A 12,722-nucleotide genomic window follows, 5' to 3' on the forward strand; every position below is an offset into this window, starting at 1 on the left:
AAACCATATTTTTTAAACCATATACACACATTTAATGGCTCTTATATATTTTATTTATTCTCACTTTGAAATTAAACATGATTTCATCAAAAGCCCGGAAGGGGGAATTTTCCATCAGCACATCAACACATGATGGATTTCTGAATAAATGTGAACATTTGTCAATTTGTGTTCAAATTGAAGGATATTTATGTGAAACCACAAAATGATGCACAAATTGTACTGATTTGTAAATCTTGTTTTGTATTTGTTGATCGAGGAAAACTAATTGAGAATATTTGGTGTCTATTATCTCTCATAGAGCCCCACTCAGCAGCCTTTAATTTGCGGTGCCTGCGCTGCTTCCTCTTGTTGAGGAAGCTTGAACCAGGAGCTGCTGCTTGCGGCTGTATTTTCTATTTTTTACTTGTTCAGCTTCTTCTCTAAATAAGATCCTCATGAACCTTGTCTGGTAGGCAGCGAGCTCATTTGTCACATTTGTTTCGTACGTACGCAAATTACCCTCAATTAAAACACCAAAAAAAAAACACACTTGATACATTTCACCTTTTGTGGTTCCAAATACCACATAAAAAAATACGGATTTGAGTGAAAGATAAAGGAGGCCATTTCTCCGATGCAAACACATCATAAGCCCAATTAGACCTCAAACTTTAAATCATAAAATAAATAAATAAAGTGAACACTCCTTGTCTCCCGAGGCGAAGACTGAACGATACAGGTGCAGCCGTTTGTCTGCATTTTCACAGCGCTCTCATTAGGGTTTGTTAACAGGACAGGTGTGGTGGTAATTGTCTCACACAACCCCCCCCCCCACCCCGATTCACACACACATGTCACACGTACACACACATTCTCTTTTCGTTGTTCTTGGGAGAAAATTGTATGGGCATGTGTTAATAACATGGTTGACTTGCCCTAAATGAACCTTACTTAACTATTTGTCTATTAAGATGTATTTTTTCTTCATTAGATAATTATTAGGAATGTTATGCTTGTCTTGAATAGTTGGAGGATGGTGCCTTCACTGAGCTTCAATACAGAGTCACAGCCAGTAGTGTAGCACAGGCTATACGCAGGTAAATCATGCAGTGAGGTTATTTATATAGTAATATTTCCAAACTGCCCCATGACAAAAATAATTAAATTTTATAATAGTAGCACACTCTGACCTAAACTGTCGGTTGCTAATCAACTCTTCAGTATGAGAGTTTACAAAAGAAACTACTGCCCATAGACAACTAGGCTGACTCAAAATCATGTAGTTGCCATCACACTGACGCCTGTGGGCCAGTATTGATACAAGTACATCAGACACACAACTTTTATCCTTTGCTGGATGGCCTGACAAACAAAAATAAGAGTGTACCCACTTCTCTAGGCACCACTACACCACTGGTCACCAGTCATTCTGTTGCCTTCACTTTTGGATTGTTGACCTTCCCCCCAAATGTGACATAAAAATACTCGGGTACACCTCTTCCTGTATACTTCACATGTTGCTGACTAAAATCAGATCGTGTGAATTGAAGATGTTGGTCGTATCAGTAGAGTGAAGACACACCGTGTTGCTGCTGTCCCTTCAGCACTGTGAGAGCAGTGGTGCTGAACAGACAGCTGGTGGTGAGGACAGCAGTGCAAGCAGCAGAGGTCAGAGTCGGGGGAGACGGGACACTCTGATGCTTTCATCTAACTTCTGCTTCTGGTGTGAATTCAAGGTGCCTCAGCCTCTTTGTGGAGTTTTTTTGTAAAGATTTTTCTTTTCCTTTGGTTTTCAGCATTTTCCGAATATGATTTTTTTTTGTTATTCAAGTCATTTGGAAAATGCATGTAAAAACTGCTGTTTCTGCAGTAGTGCATAATTGTGAGTCAATGGCTATGGCTCAGAAGTAGAACTAATATTGAGATCATTGGATTCTTGTGCAGACAGCTACCAACAGTACATTCATAATTACCATCATTTAATTCCATAATATCTGGTATACTGTTAAGCCTTATGAGATTTTCTTTATATAGAAATATTTTAGAAAAACATAAAGTCAAGTTATAGTTTAAGCAATAACACAAACATACAGATGCAAACACATGTGCACACAGCAAACGAGAGGGCACGGTGATCCGACAAAAAATAGAGGAGACAGTGATTAAAATTAAGGAGCAGTGGGAAATGATTCGGGGCATTAAACTTAGCGACAGGTTGTCACTGGGGTCATTTGAAAGACAATGGGAGCCAGGCCAATGAGGACGGACTATTGTGGAGGGAGGAGAGGAGGTCACTTTTAGTTAGACTGCAGAGTGTCTGCACCTGGCCACAGAGGGGGCTCTGGGAATAGAGCAGGATTTCTGCTCCACCTGGACTCCATGTCCATTCCCACTTTCTTAACGTGTTTATTTCAGTCTTTTTCTTACAATACTTGGTGACTACTTATTTCTGCCTCAGCATCTGAATCATTTCAAAACACATTAAAACACCCACTGGATAAACCATGCACCCACCTCATCCAGCACAGCCTCGGCCTCTTCCTCGGTTTTGCCAGGGAACCTGATCCTCATGGCGGTGAGCGCGGCCAGGGTCTGCCGCACCAGCTCCGCCTCCTGCTCTTTACTCCTCAGGTTTATTAGCGGATCGCTCTAAACACACAAACAAGTCGAGCACAAAGCTCAGGAAAAAACATTCTGCATACAGACACACACCATGATACATTTATTTATAAGCACCTTTCAAGACTCCCAAGGACACTTTAGGAATACAAGAAACATTCATTATTAAACTGAATGATTCTTTCAGCACTTTAGTGTCATCTCACGTCTATACCAGTTTCAAATATAACCGGCTACTAACACACGGAAAATGAATTCATTTGATTTGATTAAACTATTGACACGTTGAATACATTTTACCATTTAAATGGCTGAAATTGCTGTTATTTGATTTACTAATTACTTTTTCATGTCTGAGCCCATTTTATAAATCTCAATCGAATACTGTATTATATATATTAGTCATTATTATTTCTTATTCCCAGACATTTAATCTTCTGTTTGTTATGCCCTGAGAGCTCAGTAATGTATGATGCTGTTTCAGTATCATTTGTTATAGTTACAGATCATTATTTATGTGCCCCGTTAGCTCAGTGCAGCATCCACAACATACAACACGATGCATAAATCCTGTTCAAGCATGTAGTTATTCCCACATGTGTGATTCCCATGGGGAACTCAAGAATGCGAGAAACCAGAGAATAAAATAGAAAAATATATACATGCATGTCAAGAGAGAAGCGAACACCCAGTGCACGCTATGGCCTTTTTCCCGTGTGAGGTTTTCCACTTGTTTATTTTAATCAGTGTTAAAAAAAAAGTATCCTGTCTCATTTGATTTTGTCCAAGTGTATTCAAAGGTTGCCAGAGAACTTGTAATGAAGGACAGGGAATGAAGGAGGCAGGCAGAAAGCCACAGATGGCGACAAAATAGAGGATTATTGTCATGGGCTGCAGAGGGTCTTTACAGTATCATGGAGATATTGAAGAGATTCTTTGTGGGCCAGGAGATGGTAAATGTCAGAGGAGGAGAGGAGCAGCTAAAGGGGTTAAGCTGTGGTGACAGAACTGGCTAAGTTGCAAGTCAGTGTTTGGTGAAACTGAATTTGAAAGTAATTCTTGAATTTTTTCTTTTAGTAGTAAAGCAGCAGGGGATTTCCTCATTGAAGAAAATGACAGCTTGACAGTCTGAGAATGAATTTCGTGACTGACAACCCGTCTCACTCATTGTGAACAGTAAAGAGGTGAACACGACCCCTTGTGTGTGTGGCGGGGGGCGGGGGGGTGTTGATCTTACTATGTTAGAGTGGATGGTTCCCAGGCTGTTGCTGTGAGGCACGCGGTGGGTGGAGCCACTGCGGCTCAGCGATTGAGAGCGCAGCGTGGCGGAGGTCGGCCTGACGAGGGGCGTGGCCACAGGGACTGTGGGCGATGGCTTGGTAGACAGCCCTCGCACTTCACTGGGTGACGAGAGGGAGGCGATGGAGCGCGGACAGGAGATGGAGCGCCTGATTGGACCGGAGAGTGTCGGCGATGCGGTGGGGGCGGGGCTGGTTTTCAGCGGCTTGACGGGAGGTTTCCAGTGCATGCGACCTGTAAGAAAACAGAGAGACGGAGGGTTGAGGGTTGAGGGGGAGGAACACTGACTCACTGTGACACTTTGATTTTTTTTTTTACTCCTGATCCTGTCCCCCTCCCCGCCTCCCCCTAGTCAATGTCAAGCTCTCCTCTCTGCTTTCCATCCGTTGTTGGGTGGCTTTGGAGATGAAGTGTGGCATTAAAAACTCCTGCAGCCGCACTCAAGCACACTGGCCCAGTAGCTCAGTGGGTGTGTGTGTGTGTGTGTCTGTGTGTGTGTGTGTGTGTGTGCGTGTTATTAACGACCGCAGCATATGTAGGCAAAACCAGAAACTAAAAAGTGATCCTGTCTGGTTTCAGAATGGATTAAAGAGCAGCTCTCTTTCTGTCTGTCTCTGGAACACACAAACACACATATATATAGAGAAATAGAAATACTTTTGATATACACACATACACACAAGTCAAAAACAGGCAAAAAATGAAGCTGAAAACTCACACTGACACTCTCCACACCTTTGAAACTCCTCCAGCTTGTCTACCAGCCAGTGTATTAGCATGTGTTTTTTATTTGTGCGGCATGTCTGTCTGACATTAACTTTGCACACAAGTGATTATACAATGTGTGTGTGTGTGCGTGTGGCTGCTGAACCTTTCGAGATTTGGCCATTGCCAAATGAGAGCATTATGGGGCTTAGTCCTTGCAGCCCTTTGGTGGCTTGGTATGAATTATGGCTTGGCAGAGTATTGCTGTGTGTCTCTACGCGCGCGCACGAACACACACGAACACACACGCACACACGCACGCACACACGCACGCACACACACTGACACACACACACACATATATACATATACATATACATATACATATACATATACATATACACACACACTCATTGATACTTAGTCCAAAAGTTGGGCTCTTCACAGATTATTTTCTTATTTTGTGACAAAGGGAATTAGCTAATTCGAGACTGAGTAGAATTTTTTTTTTCTTCCCAAGGTCAGAACATAAGATAGTTATGTGCGATGTCCTCTGTTACACATCAGAGAGCAGAGAGTTTGTTGATGTGTGTGACTTATCAGAGTTTGTGGTAATATTTGAAAGCACATTGCTCTCACTATAAAACATTAAACTCAAGGTGTTCTCAAGGTAAACAACCAACAGGATATTTTCTTCCAATCAAGTTCATTCTTCTCTTCCTTCACCTTCCATTTACTGAAGCTGTTCACTTATTCAAGATGCTTTTTGCTCTACTCAAGTGCTTTTCAAACATTCTGTGCGTGTTTGGGTCTACAGCTGTTGAAGATGGGAAGATTCTTGGCAACAAAGAGCCACCTCCCCTGAGTCACAGGCTATGATCACTCTGCTTGCACTTTAATTAAAATCCATGGATCTGGTCCCATTTTCACACATCAATCAGCCGGGTTGCTGAACATCTGTAATGTAGCCTCTGCTGGCTCTTACCATGAAACCCTGCCCTGCTTCTGCAGCGTTAGTGCTGGGCGGGGGGGGGGGCGCGTGCACCGCAGCCACTGATCAAAGCAAACCCCTCAGCATTGTGTGTGCGAATGTGCAGATTTACAGTATATAAATGTGTTCAGCACAACTATGAATATATATTTCACACGGTGTGAGTGTGAAAAGCTCCGGGCTGGATGTCCTGTGCTTGCACCATCACTGGATCAATTATTGCATCATTACATACATTTACGTCTCTCTCCTGTCTTTGCTTTATTCTCCATCTTAGTCAATAAATGCTGTTAATGCAGAAACCTGTTTGAAGTATGTTTTAAGCAACTGCTGTGATCAGATGAAAAGCTTTGGCTAAAAAAGAAAGAAATCAACAGATAGGGCAGGAGGAAGAGACAAATGAGGAGAGAACAAGCAAGCACGAAAAAAACAAAAACAAACAAGAAAGAGAGATCACAGGAAACCTGGTCCCTGTCAAACTCATCAAACTCTGGCTTCCAAATAAAGACATTCACATTTATGCATCCTGTCGCTTTACCTGAGCGCTCAGCCAAGTTCTTCTCCTTGCTCTCCCCAAGGTCGTAGGAAACTTTCTTCTCCTTCTTCTCTCCACCTCTTCCTCCTCCTCCTGCTTTCCTCCTCTCCTCCTCCTCTTCATCCGAGGAGGAGCAGGAGTTTTCATCGCTGCTGCCGCCGCTGGTGAAGTCAGCCAGGTAGTCGGGTCGTTGACGTCTCGGTGTCTGGCTGCATTCTGGCATAGCGGTCAAGGGCTGGTGAGGAGAAACATCGCAAATGCATATATACTGTATAAATAAATAAAGAATTGGTGCACATAGATCCATATGTACACTCTTTTGTGTAAATAAACGCAGATGAAACAGACACAATAATACGCATGGTCTTTCCGCTCCATCACACACACATCCTTCCTATATTTATCCTCATGTGACCTTCTAACGCTCTCTTTCGAACCCTAAACCATTAAAAATGACATAATTTGGAGAAAATGACCTCCTTACAATCAACACACACACTCACACACGCATTTGAGCATGAAGATGTTGAGTCATTGTCAACCTCCCTCAGGCTCGCCTCACCTTCAGCTTCCTACCATCTGTCACTGGGAGACCTGGCGGTGACACGGCCAAGTCCACAGCCCCACATGTATGTGTTTCTTTGCAGGCTCATTATGCACAGAGACACAGTTACACGAGCGCTCCTTCATAAACCCCGGCTGTCACTATAAATAGGAACACGAGCTCCTTCGTACCTTGAACAAATTTGACCTGATTGGATATGTAAAGGTTAAATTCAAAGTAAAGCATATGTTTATTTTATCTTTAATACCAAATGTTTTACATATCTGACAGTTTGTATAAATGAAAGAATAACAAGGAGCTGGAACATGTGATGACTTCAGTGTTGTTCAATTCTTTCCTGCTACTGTATTTCTAGTAATAAGAACAACGTGAAAATACTCACGTATTGTAGGTGAAAGTACAGTTTGATGATTCAATTGTGAATCTGTGGTTGCAATTTGTCTTTAATCCAGTTTCTGCTGGTTTCAACAAGTTGCATTTAAGACTTTTAAAGACCATAATTAATGAAGATTAAGATCCATGTCCAGTACAACAGATAAGAAGGAAAGACATCTTCCATATCCATAATCTTTTCCACAGCCAAGCTGAGAGTACTGTGTGATAAATTCTGACATGGGAGTTTATAGACTCAGTCCCAAGTTGTTTTTGTGTCGTTTTATTAAAGTGGGCTCACACTTACGTTGAGAAAGAAGATGTGGAGACATTACAAACTAGGCATACTGCCAACACGTTGTTATTATAAAAGGAAAAACCTATTTTAAGTGCAATGGAAATAGAATTAAATAAACACTAACATATTTAAAAGCTTTTTAGTGATGAATTTTCTTTTTTAAGTTTCATTTAAGTTAATCATAAAAACATATTTTTGGTTTGACGAGTATTAAGTCCAGGGTCTATTTCACATCCTGGATGGGAACAAGCTGAGAGCATTAATAAAACATTTATACATCTGTTATTCAATGGTTAGCTTGGGCAGCACTGTCAGGCCACCCAAATTAATGGACAGGAAGTGATCAGAGGGCTTACACAGTCACCGCCGGAAAACTGCGTGGGTGAATGATGGAGAGGGATGGAGACAGAGAGAGATTAAATACAGAGGAGAGGAGAATAAAGGGGGGGAGATGGGAACATGAGATTGATGGGGAGAGAAATAAAGAGGAGGAGGTGAGACTGAGCATGGGAGTGGAGAGAAACAGAGGGCAGGCATTGAATACATGCAGAGGAAAGGAAATGAACAGAGAGAGAGGGAGAGAAAAGAGCTGAAAATAAGGAACCAACTTAGGATAAACAGAGGAGAGGAAGACAAAGAGAGGTGGTTTAACACTGAACAGAGGAGATGAGAGAGAACATGTGTGAGTCTGCTGAGACGTGGCAAGAGGAGTAACTAGGTAAAGTCGAGGTAAAGGGTGAACTGAGGTGAAAGTTGTGGGAATAGGGAACTGCCACAGGGATCAAACGTGAGGAAGTGTGAATCATAAAGGGTAAAAGAGAGAAAGAAAACCTGCAGGGACTTTCCAACTCGCCCTCTTTGGCACCTTCGCCACTTCACTTCCTCTCTCTCCTCAGTGATAACAAACCTCCGCTCTCCGTCCCTCCCTCAAAATCCCTGCGCCTCGAACATCTCTTCTAGCTTCCGATGGTTCAGCTTCACCAGATGGCTTGTGAGATCTGTACCCCGAGGAGTGAATCCATCCGTCACAACTCTTTTCTTTTTCCCCTCTGCTCTCGCTGTACACTCGGCATCATAGAAAGTGACGGGGCCCAAATTAATTTGGACAACAGTGATTGTGTCTGAACAAGTCCTCATTGCAGCTAAGGCCTCTCTAATGCGGCGTTGAACTGCCCTGTCGAGTCCCTAACACACTGTTTGAGTGTTCCAGCCAATTTAACCATGGAGTGAGGGATGGATGTAGATGTGCGAGGGGGGAGAGAGAAGTGGATGGAGAGGTGAAGGGGGGGGAGTGGAGCAAGGTGATTGAGGGAGCAATATGCTGTCGTGGGAAATGGAGGGGGCGTATAGGTGTATGTGACAGAGAGAGAGGAAGAGAAAGAGAGGGGGACATACAGATAGAAAGATAGCACAGGGAGACAGAGACAGCCTGACAGCTGTCCCCTAGGGGACTTGGGTCTTTTCTTTGGGCCTCTTTCTGATTCTTTTCTTTTCCCGCCTATAAACCCCCTCCCCGCCATCTGAATCAGACCCCATGTGCAGTCTGTGGACGTCAGCTCCAGGCATCTACTTATCTGCCTCCCCACTAACACTCTTTGCACTTTTGCTCTGGTCCCATGAGGCACGTGGTCCCAACTCCCCTTCCTCACACTTAGATTGTGTCCCTACCTCTCACTCTCACTCTCTCACGTACCTTAGGTCCTCGCTGCTTGGAGGATTTGCCCATAAGCTTCTCATCATCCAGTTCACATTGTTCCAGCAGATCCAAGATGTCCTCCTCCTGTCGGCCAAAACACAGAAAAAACATGGTATGAGTACAAAGGCCAAAAGTTGCTGATTTTAGTTACACAAGTATATGTACAGTTTACAATGTATAAAGTACAAAACGAGAATGGCAGTCAGAGTTCATATCTCTGCCAAGAATCAACAGTACCCTTGTGAAACCACATTTTATTTCACAGGATCCAGATTTTTGTATTGATCTGCACCAAATTGCACACACTCAAACATATCGTTACCCTAAATATACCTGAATTTTTCATCAAGATCCATGAATTATTCTAAAAAATCGATGGAAAAGTTTTAATACACATTCTTGCACGTTAAAGAAAGTGAATACAAATTCCTGTAGCTGCCCCGGATCTGGATCCACCACAGAATTTAAACAGGGTCTGTCTTGGGACACATGTCCACTGTTGTCATTCATTTTGAGGAAAGCTGTTCAGTTGCCTCCAAACAAACCAACCAACAAACAAATGGACAGGGGGGGAAAACAATAATTACAATATTTTGATATAGGGATGCTTCAGTCTTCCTGCAGCGGGCGCACTTTCTGTTAGAACCCGGCCATTTGCTGCATGTCCTCCCCTCTCTCCCCATTTCATGCTTTCCTATTAATAACAGAAAAAATATCTTTAAAAATAATGATGCTAAAGTGCAAATGAGATGTGAGAAAGACCCAAAGACCTTCAGTTATTTCAAAGAAAGTGGAAGGATGAAAAAGTTCAAATTCATAGGCCGCTGTGCCTTACCAAGGGGTTAGAAAAAAAGGGCCTGGCTGACCATGCATTGCTCTTTGGCAGCGCTCAGAGAGGCTGAATTTGGAAAAGGCAGCATCGCGGTCATCGCCAATGTGCTGGGGCCTTGGCCATTTGGCTGATGCTGAAATGCAGGCAAAGGTGATTAATGTAGCTTCACGGCTGGGACACAAAAAGCTCCCACTTGCCTCTCAAAATACAGATGAAAAGTGGTTGTTTTCTCTCAGATAAGCCATCAGCTGCTGTTTGGGGAGGGTCTAGGTATGTCTCTCTGGTATGTATGTGTGTGCTGAAACAGTTGTGCACCTGTTATATGTGTACAGTGACATATTGCCTTATCTGTAAGTCTCTTTTTACCACTAGTGGGAGTTTAAAATTTATCAAAATGATCTAAATAAGTCCAAAAGAGAAGACAAAAATGACTTCATTGTTTCCTGGCATTCATTAAGAATGGGACTTATCCACTCAGGTCTGGTTCTAACACAAAATACATTTGGGTTCAGGTTGGATTCGGTGCCATCGGCTGGACTTGATTTCTTCTTACAAAGCATGATGCCTGTCGAGTTCAGGTCGGACTCGGTTACCTTTTCTCTTTGGCTCAGTTGGGCTCAGACAGGAAAATGTTGACCCAAGCCACACTCTGATGCAGCATAAAGATTTTAGCAGGCTCTTATTTAGCCATCACTGGCTGCACTTGTGCAGGCTGTCAAAAATAAGTTACTTATGTTTTTTAAATCATTGCTTTACAAATGAAACCGTTTGTTTGATATGAAGCTGCCTTTTACTGCTTCCTTCTGTAGCAGATGATCTAGGGTCTCAAAAAGTAAATACACAACATGTCATTTGTTGGCATCAGAGAACCAATGTCCCAAACTCTTCAGTCGTCTTTTTTTAAATATTGTTGGCAGCTCCTACCATGACACACTGTGACTCCACTTTTCTTGGCCGTTTGACAGATGATGCTGTCTTTAGCATTTCTGAGGTAAAGTAGTCAGAGGACATTTTCCACTTTCCCTGGTTAGGGATTTATTAATGTCTGCAGTGCTTATTCCTTTAGACAAATAAAATCTGGTCAGGATCTCAAAATATCTTACATGGACATTAGCTATAAAACCTTTTAATGCTTATTCCATGTGGTCAGCACGGGTTCACCTGCAGACGCTTTTCTTTTATTTGCCTGTAGATGGTCCACATCTGCAAAACTGAAGTTCTAAACTGCTGATGTGGTCACTCTTTTCACCAGTGAAAGTTTAACTGAAGTTGCAGGTTCAAATGCCGTCCACTGCTCGACTCGTCATGGATGACATGTCCTGGTTTCAGGAACTATGCATCAATTATTATTCTGCCTGTTGTACAACACCATCAGTAGTAGATTGGGTTTCCTCCTTGTGTATTACTTTACTTTCAGTTACCTGAAGTTAACTCTGAGACACCTGGTCCAGCAAGGGAAGTGATTTTTTGATTTGGGAGAATGAAAAAATGCAATTCAATATTATTGATTCTTTTTTTAACCAGAATATTCCTCTTAGGTTTTATGTGACAATTTATAAATGGCAAAAACTGTAGAGCCCAACTGATTTATAATACTCTTCTGCTTAATGTACATGTGAAGCACTTTGATTTGAATTGCACTGACTGGGAGGTTCCACCTGAAAACACTTTCTATTTTCGAAAACTGCTCAAAAACACCTTGAAAAAATTGAGAAATGGGAGGAAATCAAAGACATAAATTGTCGTTGCTCAGAAGCCCTATACCAATGTCTGCATGCCTGCTGGGCCTTCACTGAAATACCCCTGCATCAAATAAGTAAGCAGGAAAACAGAGATAGCCCACAACAGAGGTGACAGTGTGATGCACACCTGTCAGCCTGACTCTAATGTAAATGGGGAGAGGGGGGTGCAGACCCTGCAGACTCCAGTGTCACCTGTAGCTGCGTCGTCTGTTGAACGGCAGCTGAAGCCAGGAAGCAGGCTCTGTGTGCTCACTGGCAACGTGCGTCAGCATGTTATTGCTAGGATTACAAAATACATTCTATTTTCTTTGACAGTGTGACAATCCATGACATTTTTCAATTCATGGCCCTGAGAATTCCACAAAGGCAGAGAACATGAGTCCTGTGGGAACAATGTCTGTCAGGCTTAACAGATATGTTGATGGTGTGCTGGAAAATAAACTCTGGCCCCCTTGCAACAGCAAAGACTAACCAAGCAGCAACAGGCCCGTCAGATGATCCATTATGGTTCCCACCAGCGTTATGAGCCAAATAATGGTGACAGATGCACAAAACAAGAGGCTTTGGTTTATCATAAGATCATCGTTATGTTTAGGTGGGCCATAACTCTTCAATAAGCACCTTTCAATTGTAGTCTAAGATATAAACCAAATCCAATCTCAAATCTGATTTCCCTCAATATCTTATCAGCACTGTCTCACCCGCACATCCCCCCCCCTGAGCGCAGAGGAGAGGGTTGCACTGTGTGTTGCTGACACTTGTGGGGAGTTGTGGAGAGCACCACAGGTGTGGAAATGGAAGGAGGATTCCAGGATGTGTCAGATGGCCTGATTCAGGAAACTATGTCTTCTGCCTTTGTCTGATATTAATCGTAAAAAATGTTGAGCACTTTTCATGTAGTTCATCAGTTTTCCAAATTGAAGGTAACATCAAACAGCATTAATAACATCTAGAACATAATGTAAATAGTTTTCACAATATCATCTAATACTGTGCATATATCAGCAAGTACAATTTTAGTTTCAGAGATTTTCATTGGTAAAATTGCTGCAGTGAACACGAGTGTGCTGTCAGGAGCACGGAGCG

At 42.5% G+C, this 12,722-nt stretch overlaps 1 protein-coding gene across 4 annotated transcripts in view; it reads right to left on the reverse strand.

Annotated features, from left to right (window-relative positions):
• ttll7 (tubulin tyrosine ligase-like family, member 7) overlaps positions 1–12,722 on the reverse strand; it is a 68,680-nt gene that overhangs the window by 14,244 nt on the left and 41,714 nt on the right. For all 4 annotated transcript variants that reach the window (XM_062396142.1, XM_062396141.1, XM_062396140.1 and 1 more), the window contains exons 14-17: positions 9,060–9,146; positions 6,135–6,366; positions 3,839–4,134; positions 2,497–2,631 (exon numbers count right to left, since the gene is read on the reverse strand). In XM_062396142.1, the coding sequence (XP_062252126.1) occupies positions 2,497–2,631; positions 3,839–4,134; positions 6,135–6,366; positions 9,060–9,146 (750 nt within the window). The remainder of the gene's footprint in view (positions 1–2,496; positions 2,632–3,838; positions 4,135–6,134; positions 6,367–9,059; positions 9,147–12,722) is intronic.

This window comes from Platichthys flesus, chromosome 9, assembly GCF_949316205.1.
Source record: "Platichthys flesus chromosome 9, fPlaFle2.1, whole genome shotgun sequence".
Taxonomy (NCBI): domain Eukaryota; kingdom Metazoa; phylum Chordata; class Actinopteri; order Pleuronectiformes; family Pleuronectidae; genus Platichthys; species Platichthys flesus.